The sequence below is a fragment of the Musa acuminata genome, chromosome BXJ2-2, assembly GCF_036884655.1.
Source record: "Musa acuminata AAA Group cultivar baxijiao chromosome BXJ2-2, Cavendish_Baxijiao_AAA, whole genome shotgun sequence".
Lineage (NCBI taxonomy): Eukaryota > Viridiplantae > Streptophyta > Magnoliopsida > Zingiberales > Musaceae > Musa > Musa acuminata.
Window position 1 is genome coordinate 26,068,669 of NC_088339.1, and position 13,527 is coordinate 26,082,195.

At 49.6% G+C, this 13,527-nt stretch overlaps 3 protein-coding genes across 5 annotated transcripts; 1 reads left to right on the forward strand and 2 right to left on the reverse strand.

Annotated features, from left to right (window-relative positions):
- The first annotated feature begins 2,057 nt into the window (after positions 1-2,057).
- LOC103975944 (beta-glucuronosyltransferase GlcAT14B-like) lies at positions 2,058-4,044 on the forward strand. 2 transcript variants are annotated; one of them, XM_009391089.3, is made up of 4 exons: positions 2,058-2,918; positions 2,994-3,069; positions 3,148-3,263; positions 3,342-4,044. In XM_009391089.3, the coding sequence occupies exons 1-4, from the start codon at positions 2,327-2,329 to the stop codon at positions 3,839-3,841; spliced, it is 1,284 nt and encodes a 427-aa protein (XP_009389364.1). In that variant the 5' UTR covers positions 2,058-2,326; the 3' UTR covers positions 3,842-4,044. The 2 variants fall into 2 exon arrangements, with proteins under 2 accessions (XP_009389364.1, XP_064950724.1); XM_065094652.1 differs by having other exon boundaries at positions 2,994-3,263.
- A 621-nt stretch (positions 4,045-4,665) lies between these two features.
- LOC103975943 (dynamin-related protein 5A) lies at positions 4,666-12,667 on the reverse strand. Of its 2 annotated transcripts, XR_010484462.1 has the most exons (9): positions 11,477-12,667; positions 11,107-11,298; positions 10,821-11,027; positions 10,320-10,748; positions 10,002-10,229; positions 9,738-9,933; positions 8,946-9,597; positions 8,499-8,800; positions 4,666-8,129 (listed from the first exon to the last, which is right to left on the reverse strand). XR_010484462.1 is itself a non-coding variant. In XM_009391088.3 (8 exons), the coding sequence occupies exons 1-8, from the start codon at positions 11,837-11,839 to the stop codon at positions 8,614-8,616; spliced, it is 2,454 nt and encodes an 817-aa protein (XP_009389363.2). In that variant the 5' UTR covers positions 11,840-12,667; the 3' UTR covers positions 8,183-8,613. The 2 variants fall into 2 exon arrangements, 1 of the variants encoding a protein (XP_009389363.2); XM_009391088.3 differs by lacking the exon at positions 4,666-8,129 and having other exon boundaries at positions 8,183-8,800.
- On the reverse strand, positions 12,179-12,541 carry LOC103976361 (protein S40-1-like). The gene has a single exon (XM_009391554.3). It carries the CDS (start codon positions 12,539-12,541, stop codon positions 12,179-12,181), a length of 363 nt encoding a protein of 120 aa, XP_009389829.2.
- Positions 12,668-13,527: the final 860 nt, after the last annotated feature.

Below are 13,527 nucleotides of genomic sequence, written 5' to 3' on the forward strand. Positions count from 1 at the left end.
TATGCAACTGTAAAACATATCACTCATATCACTTTTTCATTATTTCCAACTAGTTTGATTTGATTACACTTACGAAGACATGACATTCTTAGAAAAAAAATTACGACTCCGAATCATTCTCCAAGTTAAACAATCATAATATATTATAATAGATCTTTTTATGCTTTAAGTTTGAATCAACTTGAGGCTTATAAATACTCCTCTCATCCTTGGTTAACATATACACAACTGAGAGCAAAAAGAAAAGAAAACACTATTGTAATATTGTGTGGATTCATCTCAAATTCTAAGTATTAGTCTTGTTTAAGAGAGAAGTGAAGGGGGTTATAAAGGTTCTCTCATGAATCTATCAAAAGGAGAATCGAGTTGTAAGAGTAGTTGATATTCGCCCATTGAAGAAAAATCATTAGTGGATGTCGGTGGTCTCGATGGAAGAAGAATCGACGACAAAATGGATATAGATCACGACGATCGAACCACTATAAAATCTAGTTTACATTTATGCTTTGCTATTTACATTTGTTGCAAACTACTATACTTCATAATTACTTTAGTTGCATACTCTTACGAATGTGTTTCAAGTTTACATCATTTACGAAATTGATTTTTATCGTACGACGAATTTTTGAACCAATATAATTTTATCCACTGCACTAATTCACCCACACCTCCTCTTAGTGTGACTCATTCCTAACAAATATGTAAGAGGGAATTACTCTTACATTTATTCATTTGAGATATAGACAAATATGTAAGATATATACATGCAAATATAAACAAAATCGATATCCTAGTTAATGGCTTATGATTCCACACACAACCTCTCGTGTGAACGTGATTACTTAATATTCTAATGTGCTCGAAATAAGCATAATAAAATAAGGTTTTGGATGACAGTTTCATAAATAACGTATCAATATGAGTCTCATATGAAACGATATTAAGGCCTAAAGCATGTTTTATTGGGCATGCCCTCACTATGTATGGCGTGAGAGCAATCGTCCAGCCAATTGGCTTGCCAATTTTACAAGGAGTTAAGAGTTTTGATTGTGATTAGCAAGAGGTTTAACCTCTTGATCTAGATTTGTTGGTTCACGATGATGAGAACGGGAAAGGTTTAATCCGACCTTTTTATTTATAATTGTTCTTTCTTTAGACCCAAAAAAAAATGTATACCATTTTGCTCATCATCCATTAATTTGTGAGTATTTGATAAGAATTAACATCGAATGGTTTTTTTCATTTTTGCATCAGAAATCACCGATCATGACGGAGCTCAAATGGGCTCGTCAGAGATCCGTGTTCTTCGAGATAAGAAATAGATCTCTCTGTGCTTTATTTTGTTTTACGAAAGAACAGAAGTGAGGTGATCTCGAGAGCACATCATTGCAAGTTCTATTCATCAATAGGTATCAAAGAGTTTGATCCGATTTCATCGTCATTGATAATGAAATGACAAGTACGACTCAAATACTTAATCCTTTTATCCAAATTCTTAAATCCGATGGTTGACATTATTGACTTTCCGAAAATTTGGGTATAGTAAGTGTTGTATTGTATTGCCATTCATAACCAGCACAAATGGGCATGCAATTATGTGCCCAAACTCGGTATGTCGCTCATGCTCGCGACTCACTCAATAAATCCTGATAGAAATTTACCCGTAAATCCCTTCATGCGGACTAATTTTCCCGTCTACAGCAACATTTGAGCTTGCAAGGACGGGACGACATCATTTCGAGCACATCAGGAAAGCATGCAATGGAAGAGAGAGAGAGAGAGAGAGAGAGAGAGAGAGAGAGAGCGAGAGGGGTGTACGTGAACCAAGTACGGAATGTGTGACGGGGTTTCTGCCTCGCGGCTGCCGTCTCGGGCGGATCGAATGCGAGTGTTTCCTTCTTTCTCTTTGCTGCCATTAATTGAATACCATCCGTTCTCCGAATTATGTGCCCTCGTTTTCTCTCTGTAGCCATGGAAACAAAAACAAAAACAAATCTACCAATTTATTTTCCTTTTTTATTTCTCCAACAAGTTCCTGTTCTTGCGTGTGTGCGATCTACGTTGTTCTTTCCTTCTTTGGTTTCCTCTCGGCTTACTCTATTTCAGGTGTTGTTCTCGTTGTGTTTGGTTGCCTTTCGACTTGGGATTCTCGAGAGCCCTCCACGCTTTCTTGATGACCACCTTTCTTTATCCTTCCCCTTACGATATATAGCTAATCCATGGCGATCACTCTTCTCCCTGATAGATCGCTGATTTACCAGCTTTAGAACGCACCTTCTTCCCTCTACTTTGTACGGTCGCGTTTGCATCCTGTAGCTGAGATGTCATGGAGCTGAGAGCCAAGGCGGCTCCTCTTGTTCCCCTTTCCATGGAGAGAAGATGGATGTGGCCCTTGCTGCTGTGCTCGATCGTCGTCATCGTCCTCGCGGTCACCTCCTCCAACATGAGCATCATCTCCTCCTTCCAGACCATGTTCTGGATCTTCCCTACCGTGCCGTCCGCGAACAGGACCGGCCCCGCCTTCGTCGAGTCGCAGTTAGCGTCCGCCGCTCCCCCGCCTGTAGGTTCCCGGATTCCCCGGCTGGCCTATTTGATCTCCGGATCCAAGGGCGACTTGGACCGGCTGTGGCGCACGCTGCGGGCGCTGTATCATCCTCGCAATATCTACGTCGTCCACCTGGACTTGGAGTCTCCGGCGAGCGAGAGGCTGGAGCTGGCTTTGCGCGTCGCCAACGATACCGTGTTATCCACCGTCGGCAACGTGCACGTCGTCGAGAAGGCTAACATGGTTACTTACCGAGGACCGACGATGGTGGCCAGCACACTTCATGCCTGTGCTATACTTCTCAAGGAGAGCAAGGAGTGGGACTGGTTCATCAATCTCAGTGCCTCGGATTACCCTCTCGTCACACAAGATGGTGAGCCAGCCCGCTCATTCTCTTTCGTGATCTCTCTCATCTCTGTTCTTCACTGTTTCTTGATTCTGACTGCAGACATACTGCATGTTTTCTCGTCGCTGCCGAGGAACATAAGCTTTGTCGAGCACACGAGCAGATTGGGCTGGAAAGAGTTAGTAGCAGCATCACCGAATATTTTGGGTCAAATCATTTCTCTGTCTTCTCCTAATTCTGAAGATTGCGTTTACAGGGGCCAGAGAGCAAAACCTTTGATGGTAGATCCTGGGCTGTACATGACTCGCAAGACCGATGTGTTTTGGGTGAGTCAGAAAAGAGAGGTACCGACTGCATTCAAGCTGTTCACAGGTTACGCCTCTCGCCACGGCTTTGAATCTACGATCGGGTGATGGATGTACGAGTTCATCTTTTTTGTTCTCTCGACAGGCTCTGCATGGGTGGCTCTGACTCGAGAATTCGCGGAGTTCTGTGTGTGGGGATGGGACAACCTGCCAAGAATTCTCCTCATGTACTATACCAACTTCGTCTCGTCCCCCGAAGGCTACTTCCAGACGGTGATCTGCAACGCACCCGAGTTCTCGGTCACCGTCGCCAACCACGACCTGCACTACATCTCGTGGGACGTGCCCCCGAAGCAGCACCCTCACACCCTCTCCATGGACGACTTGCCCAAAATGATCGGCAGCAACGCCCCCTTCGCCCGCAAGTTCAAACGGGACGACCCGGTGCTGGACCAGATCGACGCGGAGCTTCTCGGCAGGGCAAAAGGAAGCTTCGTCCCTGGAGGATGGTGTGCAGGCGCACCCCTGTGCACGGAGATCGGTGATCCCACGCGACTCCAGCCCGGGCCCGGGGCTGAGCGGCTCGCTGCGCTCATGGACGTGATCGTCCGATCGAAGAAGTTTACTCAGAACCAGTGTAGATAGGACATTTTTCCTTCTTCAGGCGAACTCAGGTCGCGACATGATGCGCCGCCATCGGGGCGGCACACTGTGTAGCTAAAATAAATGCGAAAGGAGAGAGGCCAATCCATTGGCCATAGCCTGTAATCCAGATTAACTTCAAACTTGTCTAACCCATGTGATATCACCACCGTAAACATATGATCAATCGGCGTGCATAGAACGGCATTGACTAATGCAATCAGTGGCCCATTAAACAGCCCATTGGACTTAGTTAGTGTAAACGGATAGAAATAATAGAAGATAAGAATAATAATTGAAGAAGCTTTATTGTAGAAATGAAACAGGAAGGATTTCCCTTAACAGAATAAACAGAATAGAGAAATTTCCTCATATAGTTGGGGAAATCTTATCTTCTATCAAGTTGGGGAAATCTTATCTTCTATCATGCCCCTGCAAGATGTGCTCCTGATAAGGATACCAATCTTGAATCGATGCAAATAATGATTTAAAGCGAGAGGCTTCGTGAGTAGAGCAAGAGCAGATCGCTATTGTTGCTGCGATTGTTGTTGCTGTGAGGGTACAGGCGTTCCCTTCGTTCTTCTTACGTTCGCCCTTCGTTCTCCTTAAGTCCGCCAACTGTTGGCGGATCAGCGAAGACTACCGCGGTGAGGAAGATGAGGATTGGCCGTGGAGCCTCTCAGGAATGTGACTATAGCGACGTTGGTCGCTGGCCGAAGGCAAGAGCGAAGCTTCGCTTTTCTCAGCTGCATTGGTCGCTAGCCAAAGGCAAGAGCGAAGCTTCGCTTTTCTCACTGCTCTGATACCATGATAGAAATAATAGAAGATAAGAACAATAATTGAAGAAGCTTTATTGTAGAAATGAAATAACTTTAGCTTAAATATATTAACATGTTCCCTCTCCTATTTATACAGATTAGGAGGAAGGATTTCCCAGAATAAACAGAATAGAGAAATTTCCTCATATAGTTGGGGAAATCTTATCTTCTATCAAGTTGGGGAAATCTTATCTTCTATCATAAACAACCTTGAGCCGTGGCCTCGGGGCCGACGCGGCTCGGTTCGGGTCCGGACGAAGGAGATCTCTCCGGGGCGTTCCTCGAGCCCGTGGGGTCGTTCTGGTGCGATGGTCTGATCGGGACGGGGTCGCCGTTTCCTCCGGACAGGAACTCCTCGTCCACGCGTCCGGCGGGGACCCTCGGCTTCGCACCTGCACAAAGGTCGGGTCGGAGTGCTCGGCCCGACCCCTCCGACGATCAAGTTAGCAGATGCAGAGGAGATTTTAGATGAAGAAGAGTTTTTTTCCCCCTCTCCTCTAATGAACGAGAGGGTATTTATAAGGAAGCTTACTGTTGTTCGATGTGCTCGCCTGTAGGAGGCAGGCTGATAGCGTCTGACATGGGCGTTGGTGTGGCGTGAAGAACCGAGCCTGAGTGGGCGTTAATGCGCCTCGGCCGGTGTTCCGGTTCGGTTGACCGAGTGCAGTCGCGCCGATCGAGGCGTGAGGCGTCGACTGATGTCAGCCGAGTCTTATCATAATTATTATCCTCATCATATTCCCCCCCGGAAAGAAGCTATGTGTCGGTCGTTGTAACGGGAGTCCGAGGCATGGCTTTAGCTTTCAGATGGATTGGCCGCGCTAGTGTGTCTTGGGGACATGAAGCCGAAGAGCACGACACAGGCGGGCTGGGCGCGCATGTGTGTCTCGGGAGGCGTGGAGCCGAGGAGCACGACACAGGTGGGCTGGCCGTGCATGTGTGTCTCGGGAGGCATGGAGCCGAGGAGCACGACACAAGCGGGCTAGCCGCGCAGGTGTGTCTCGGGGGCATGAAGTCGAGGAACACGACGCAGGCGGGCTAGCCGCGCAGGTGTGTCTCAGGGGCATGAAGCCGAGGAACACGACGCAGGCGGGCAGGCCGCGCAGGTGTGGTCTCGGGCATCATGCGGCCGAGTAGCACGACGTAGGCGGGCAGGCCGCGCAGGTGTGTCTCGGCCATCATGCGACCGAATAGCACGACGCAGGAGGACAGGTCGCGCAGGCGTGGTCTCGGGCAACATGGCCGAGGGGTGTGGCTCGGGCGGTCTATGGCCGAGGGACGTGGCTCGGGCCGTGGGATACGACTCAGGCGGGCAGGCCGCGCTGAAGTAGACTCGAGTAGTCTACGACCGAGCCGTTTAGATTCAGAAGGGTTTAAGTCGGGGCCAACCGCGAGCCGAGAGGGGGTCAGGCAGATACTGAACCTTCGCTCAAAAGAGACTGAGGCAGGGCTTAGATTTCTTTTCATGAGGACTACATCGGGTAGCCATCGCGGATGCTTGGCCTCTCTTGTGGAGCCCGCGGTCGAAGGTCATCCCTTCTCCTCACGACCGCTCAGGCCTCCGCTGCGATGTACCAGTTACCCTGTTGGAGCATCTCTGGCACCATAGTGGGAGGTCGCTCCGCGAGGGACCAGAGGAATTTGGAAGGTCGCAGGCCTATCATAACCGCCTGCACTAACAGAGAGGGGTGAGTGTCCGGCAAGCCCCGGATTTACTTGGCAAAGCGATCCACAAAATGTGAGAGGGGCTCATCCTCCCTTTGTTTGAGTCCGAGGAGTAGTGCCGCGGAGGGCTTTGGCCGTGCATAGGCTACGAAGTGGAGCTCGAAGTCATTGGCGAGCTGGCTGAAGGAAGCAATCGTTCCAATCTTCAAGCTGCCATACCACGCGTGGGCCGGCCTTCTTAGAGTGGTAGGAAACGCTCTGCACATCAGGGCATCAGAGGTTCCGTATAGCGCCATTTGGGCGCGAAAAGCAACTACATGGTCCACTGGGTCGGTGGAGCCATGGTAAGCGTCCAGAGAGGGGAGCTGGAAGTCCGGGGGGACTGTCAGATCCCGTATCTCGGGTGAGAAGGGAGACCCTCAATGTGCGTCCTCCCCGAGCTCTCCCTTGGACCTGCAAACCTCTTCCTGCACCTCGTTGAGTCGCTAGTTGACGAAGCGCAATTGGGCCCGCAGGGAGTCCGAAGAGAGTACCTCGGGTTCCGGGCGGCCGCTCGGGTTTGTCATCACTGGATCCCCGAGTGGCGTCGATCGGACTCGAGGCGAAGTGGGGGGCTCCGATAGTGTCATGTGGGCCCGAACGGGCGCCTTGCGTTGTCGTAATGGTTCGATCGCGGGCGGGTGCGCCGGCTGCGAAACGAGCGGGATAATGGTTTGCACCATTTCCATCAGAGCTCGGACTTGACGAGCGAGGTCCTGAAAGGCCTCGGGTGACACGGGCGTTGAGTCGGCTGGGGCACCGTCGGGTGGCGATAAGCCCGGGTCGTTGAATATTCACCAATATCGTTCGGAGGTCGTGGCGGGGCGTTCGTCACGATGGTCTCCGTGCGGGGGATGTTCCCCCGAGGCTTCGATCGGGCGTGACATCTCAACCGCGTGCTCATCTGAGCCGCTCGGGTGATCACCCGACATTCCGGGCCCTCCTTCTAGCGCCAATCTGTTAGTATAAACAACCTTGAGCCGTGGCCTCGGGGCCAACGCGGCTCGGTTCGGGTCCGGACGAAGAGGATCTCTCCGGGGCATTCCTCGAGCCCGTGGGGTCGGTCTGGTGCGATGGTCCGATCGGGACGGGGTCGCCGTTTCCTCCGAATAAGAACTCCTCGTCCGCGCGTCCGACGAGGACCCTCGGCTTCGCACCTGTACAAAGGTCGGGTCGGAGTGCTCGGCCCGACCCCTCCGACGACCAAGTTAGCAGATGTAGAAGGGATTTTAGATGAAGAAGAGTTTTTTTCCCCCTCTCCTCTGCTGAACGAGAGAGTATTTATAGGGAAGTTTACTGTTGTTCGATGTGCTCGCCTGTAGGAGGCAGGCTGATAGTGTCTGACATGGGCGTTGGCGTGGCGTAAAGAACCGAGCCTGAATGGGCGTTAATGCGCCTCGGCCAGCGTTCCGGTTCGATTGACCGAGTGCAATCGCGCCGATCGAGGCATGAGGCGTCGGCTGACGTCAGCCGAGTCTTATCATAATTATTATCCTCGTCAAGACTACGAAGATTAGATATATAGGTTAATCAGAGCCGTCCGCGAGATGGGCCATGTCATCCCGAGATATAACGGCTCGAGAACGAAACCGTTGATCGCTGGGCCGAATGCTATGTTGCTACCGGCGCTCGGTTCCTTCGCCGGACCGGTCTCAACAAGGGAAGAAGGCGTTGGCTGGCGGTGAGATCGGCCGGGTCGAGGATGAAACTCTCGTCGACGGGGCCTGACGACTGGCACCTCGTTTTGGGATGCTACACTCGTTCATTGCCTGCATGAAAATTCAGAAAACAATGCGTATAAAAGGAAAAGAGAGACGAGAGAAGAGACAAAGGCGGAGTTTGTCATTTCAAATATTGCATTGGTTTTACCTGAATAAATGGAAAACTAAGAAAACAATAAGTACAAGAAGAAAGATGAGGTGAGAGACTTGTATTTTCGATGATAACAATACGAGTAACTATGCGATCAAGCATCTCCTTCGTCCTTAACATCAAAAGCACGTCGATAATAACAAACGAGTATGCAGAGCAAATTTGACTATTGATTTGTTTGTTTTCTTTCTAAAATGAAATGGACTCATGTGGTTTGTCAAGAAAGACAATGTCCCAATCAATCAGAAAACTAGAAGATCGCAAACCTGTCATAAAGAAATTGACAGTGATATTTCGATTGCATCTTCAGAGATGCCTTTTCCATCGGCAGGGAATCATCTTCCAAATCCAAAGCAGCTTCAGCGCCAGCGAGAATTGCACTCAGAGTGCCCGGGCGATGTTCTTGAACTCGTTCAAACAAGATTGCAAGACCTTTTGGCGCTTGTTTAGTGACTGCCTCTCGCCTTGAAGGACATCGATCGCACCCGGCGCCACAAACATGTCCATGAACTTCTCATCATTCACGGCGAACAGCTGAAGGCCAAGAGCAACGAACAGCCTCTCGCGACTGCATCATTCGAAAGAATGTTACGGTAGGTCACATGATAGATCAAAACAGCAGCCGAACGCTTCATCACATGGATGATGAAAGGAAAGCGAACAGGAAATATATATTCATGAGATAGCTAAGGAGAATAGGCATGAAAACCCACCAGGGAGTCAGGAATCCAGCACTCAAGGCTGATGGAATGTTTCTCTCGATGAGGACCTGACGTATCCTGGCAAAATGTTGAGCTGACATAGAACAGATCTCAGCATATGATGATCCTGTTCTTGAGCCCTTATTACCTGCACCAAACAAAATGCTAGTGTTTTGGTTCCTGTTAGCTTCCAAATTTCTTCCAGAAGTTATAATTCTCGCTTGCCGTTTTCTTCCTCCAATATCCATCAAGTTCACAGTATCCTTCTTGACCCCATAAACCTCTTGTGGCTGATCAGGTGAAGGCGTCTCAGGAACTGTCATTTGGCTTTCCCTAAGAGCATCCTTTGCTTCAGTTGCTTTACCAGGTGTTGAATGCTGTTGATCCTTGGGTGGTATGTTCTCTTGATCTGCAACCATTTCATCCTTTGCATCTGACAGGTCCAGAACAAATGAGGTGGCAGAGAGCTGGTTAAATCTGCCAACATCACCTACAAGATCATTTTCATAGCACACTTGGGAGTATGGGCTGGTCACTGAACTGAGATGATGTTGCACTATTTCCTTGCATTGCTTGGAGAGATCCTGGATGAAGTTGTTGTAAGAACGCCTTAGAGCAGCATGAAATCCGATATACCCATCCATATCACCAGTTTTCCTCCAATCTGAACCAACATAGACATCAGTGGGATACCAATTTAGCACGAATAAACCAGTCCAACAGAAGAACAGAGCATAGATGATCCAAACATAAAGACGATGTCTCATACTACAAACTTTTCAAGCATGTAAATTTGATACATACAGTCGGAGTCATGGCTTCGATTGCGCTCCAAAGCCAAGTCAAAAAGGCTCTTGAGAACAAAGGAGAGTCGTTCGCACGCAGCATCAAGAAGAGGAGCAAGCCATGCTCGTGCTGCTGCGCGTGCTATTTCAGCAGCTGCCTCGGTTAAGCCTCCACCCCCTCCTCTGCCGGCATGAGCGAGCAGTATATTTGCGACCTGCCGCAATGATGCAAGTCCGTAATGAGCTTCTACGAACAGAATTCAGCAAATAAAATTAATTTTACCTTTTCTCTAGAAACCAGTGGGCACTCGATGGAGTATGTAGCACATTGGAATTCATGCATTGCTCTCTCAAATGCTGCTCCACCATAGAGTTTAAGGGTGTGATTGGGAGGCTTCACGGCCACGGTGACTCCCGGCCAGCTGCCAATGCCACTATCTGACTGCTCTTCGTCAGTGGTTTTACCCCACTCTTCAGGAGCAGGATCTGATGCTCCATCAATTAGTGCCACCTACAGACCATACAAGGGTACTTGAGACTCGAAAGCAATACGACAAGAAACAAAGAACAAGCAAAAACGAAGGTTCAGATGCATGGATACCATATGACTGCAAATAGAGGCTACGTGCAACATGGCTGACCTCCGAAGATGGCAAACGTCAGAGGTTGCCTGTAACTTAGATTCCACCCGAGCTAATTCGATGGAGACTTCATTACAACGCTGTTCTAACAGGGCAAGTGTTGCAGGAGCTGCTTCCTTGTATCTCCTTTGAAGCTCAGATTCCAAGTATTGTCTGAGACAACTAAATCCAACATATGGTCCATACTTTTCCTCATCGAATCCTCCATTGACACTATCACGCAAATGACGCAGTACTTCTGCGTCTACCTGAGAAATCTGTCTGCGAAATTCCTCGTTTGAGACGCTGCCTCGGTCCTTGGGCAGTGCCACAAAATATGGGCGAATGTTCTCACCAAGATAACCATTGGCGCTCAAATAGTTGTCCACTTCCCACCGTTCAGTAAATTCCTGCACGGATATGATAATTTAGTACATAAAATTAGCTGATGCCGCTCTTGCAGATAAGCGCATAGCGGATACCTTCAACCGGTTATCGAACTTGGAGACGACTATCATTGTGCGTTTGAAAGTGGGATCAATCTCACGAATTGCATCTAACCAAAGCGAAGAACACCATTCCACACTGCTCTGCTGGAGGAACAGGAGAAGACGATGAGGAGGGCTTGCAAGTGACTTCACCATTGACAAAATCTCAGTTGGCGTACTCTCTGGCTCGCCTTTCTTTGCCTGTGAAGACAGAAGTAGAAGACAATCAGTAAATTTACATGAGAAAAAGGGAGCTAAACTCAGCTAAAAAGTGCAACACCTTAAGAACAAAGCCAGGGGTGTCAATGATGGTGAGATTAGGGCAATGGGCATATTCGGCTCTCATCACGATTGGCTTAGAAGAAACGGAAGCTTGGAGCTTTCTCAGATGCGCCTCTGTTCGTGATCTTATAAGATCAGCGATCGCAGAAGCCAAAACAATTGGACCCCCGTACTCCTCCGAATCCTCTTCCTGCGATCACATCAGTCGAAGGATGAATCTACCATTTCATACAAAATTAAGCTGAAATTTTGACAGAGAAAAGAAACCGATGTCTTGTCAAAATCCCTAATTTATAGAAGTCGATCGAAAAATCGAGAGGAGAAGGGACAAAGCCCCAGAGAGTGACATAATGATTTGGGTAGATGACCTGGAATCTGCAGCGGGGTTCGAGGGCTGAGGGATCGTGAACCATCTGGAGCACGAGAGGCCTCCGAGTGCCCATCTCGACCTCCCGCACGTTGAACCGGAAGCCGAGGAGGGCTTCAAGTAGCGAGCTTTTGCCATCAGATTGGCCGCCAAGGGCCACGATCTCCGGGATGGGGAGCCTCTCGCCGAAGGCGACGGCGGCCGCCTGGAGGCGGTTGTAGGCCTCGAAGCGGGACTTGAAATCCGCGACGGCGGAGACGGAGTCCATCTGATTGGGCGGCGGAGCTCTCCGGGAGGCGGAGGAATGGTTCTTAGGGTTGGGGGTCTTCATGGGGGTAGAGCTCTGGAAAGCGTTGGCCGCCATCACTGAGGCAAAGAGGGATTTGGAAATTTGAAAGGTCCGGGTAGCCGTTTGCGCTTTTAAGATTCGAGAAACCGGTAATAGCCGGTCACCGAGGCAGCATCGTTTCCATGATGAGATTGGGCTTTCATAGGCCCAATTAATGCCTTGTTAGGACAAAAGTGTAACTCCGTCTCCATTGGTTGAGGAGGAGATGGAGGGGCGGTGAAGGAGACGAAACAGGAGGGCTCAGAAGGAGCAGAAAGGAGACGGCGGCGAAGAGATGGGTGGCCTGTACCTCACAGCCATGACCACCACTACTAGCTTCTGGCGCTTCATGCAGTTCCCGTGCTCTTTCCTGGATCATCTCTCCAGGAATCCGGTCATCCGGAGGATCGAGTTCCTGACATGGCAAAGCTCCCGTCCCTTGAGCGTCCTGCCGTCGCCGACGCACACCGAGAAGGTCGTCTTCCTCCGGGCCACGATGATGTGCGGCGGAACTCTGTGGTCACCGCTGCCATCATCATCACCATCACCGCTGCTACTTTTGGCGTCATCTCCACCGTCACGGATGGTACGATGAGCAGCTCGAGGTCTTGAAGGGATCTCGACGGGGCTGGACGCCTTCTGTCGTGATCCCCGCCTGGAATGCTGCTGCTCAGCGAGCTCATCTGCTCCACGAGCATCGTCGGGCCACAATACATCAGCTTCATCGAACTCCTCCATCAGCCTCCTCTGGGTAAGGAGGCGGGGCTATCTTGCACGAAGGAGGGGAGTGATCGAAGGCTCTATAAAGAAGGAAAAGCCAGAAATCTTGCACCCGAACGTGATCGTTTGGTTCGTAGCTCACAGTCGATTTGTTCGTATGTTGGCATCCCTGGTGAGGATGAGCTTCAAATGGCGTTATGATGTTCCCCTGACGTGTCTTCCTCTGTCTCAAGCAACTTCGAGCAAATGAATCGAAGAAGAAATACATGTTGCGACGTGAACGTCCATGTTTGTACGCATACGGGGAACCATGCATCTGGACTACCTCCTGCATGCACCAAAAGTCTGCCATGCCACAACCTTACACGGAAAGAGACCTTCGTTCCAAACCACCGAGCTGTGGAGAAAGGGAATGAACTCGTTACGTCAAGAACTTGAGCTCTGGATGATGGATTGCCCTCCCTCCATCTGGACGGCCTGTGTTCTTCCTCGAGACGATCGCATTGTTCACTGTCCTTTTGCTTCTTCTTGTCGTCGAGTGACGATAGAGAGTGATGGAAATGACACTATACCAAATTGGATGTCTTCATCTCTCGATACCAACTGTTCCAATCATCTTATTCGCAAGTTCGTCTCGTCTCGTCTCGTCTCGTGTTTGTTCGATTCCCGCGAGCCTGCCAGCTTTCTCTGGAAAGAGAGATGTTTGGCATCAGCTGAGAATGAATCAAGGAGACATGCAATGGATCAGCAGATCACACGCCATTCTGCACTACAAGTATAATGAGATGTTAGTGTCATTTAGTGCCGGGCATTCGACATTGGCTATAATTCATCATCCTTGTCAACCACAATGGATCCCACTCGGAAGACTTCTTTGGCTTTACGTCATAATGAGCTTTCTGGTGCTCCTTGAAACTTAACCTCGCAGTACCCACTTCATGATCTGATTTGATGCACAATCATCCGAGTATCCGGCGAAGGCGCCGCAGCGGTCGTGCCATCGC

Coding starts and splice junctions, on each gene's coding strand:
- LOC103976361 (XM_009391554.3), bottom strand. CDS start 12,541: ATGGAGGAGTTCGATGAAGCTGATGTATTGTGGCCCGACGATGCTCGT.
- LOC103975944 (XM_065094652.1), top strand. CDS start 2,327: ATGGAGCTGAGAGCCAAGGCGGCTCCTCTTGTTCCCCTTTCCATGGAG. Junction 2,919..2,993: donor CCCTCTCGTCACACAAGATG/GTGAGCCAGCCC, acceptor TTCTGACTGCAG/ACATACTGCATGTTTTCTCG. Junction 3,264..3,341: donor TGCATTCAAGCTGTTCACAG/GTTACGCCTCTC, acceptor TTCTCTCGACAG/GCTCTGCATGGGTGGCTCTG.
- LOC103975943 (XM_009391088.3), bottom strand. CDS start 11,839: ATGGCGGCCAACGCTTTCCAGAGCTCTACCCCCATGAAGACCCCCAAC. Junction 11,028..11,106: donor CCCCTGGCTTTGTTCTTAAG/GTGTTGCACTTT, acceptor CTGTCTTCACAG/GCAAAGAAAGGCGAGCCAGA. Junction 8,801..8,945: donor GCTGGATTCCTGACTCCCTG/GTGGGTTTTCAT, acceptor CGAATGATGCAG/TCGCGAGAGGCTGTTCGTTG.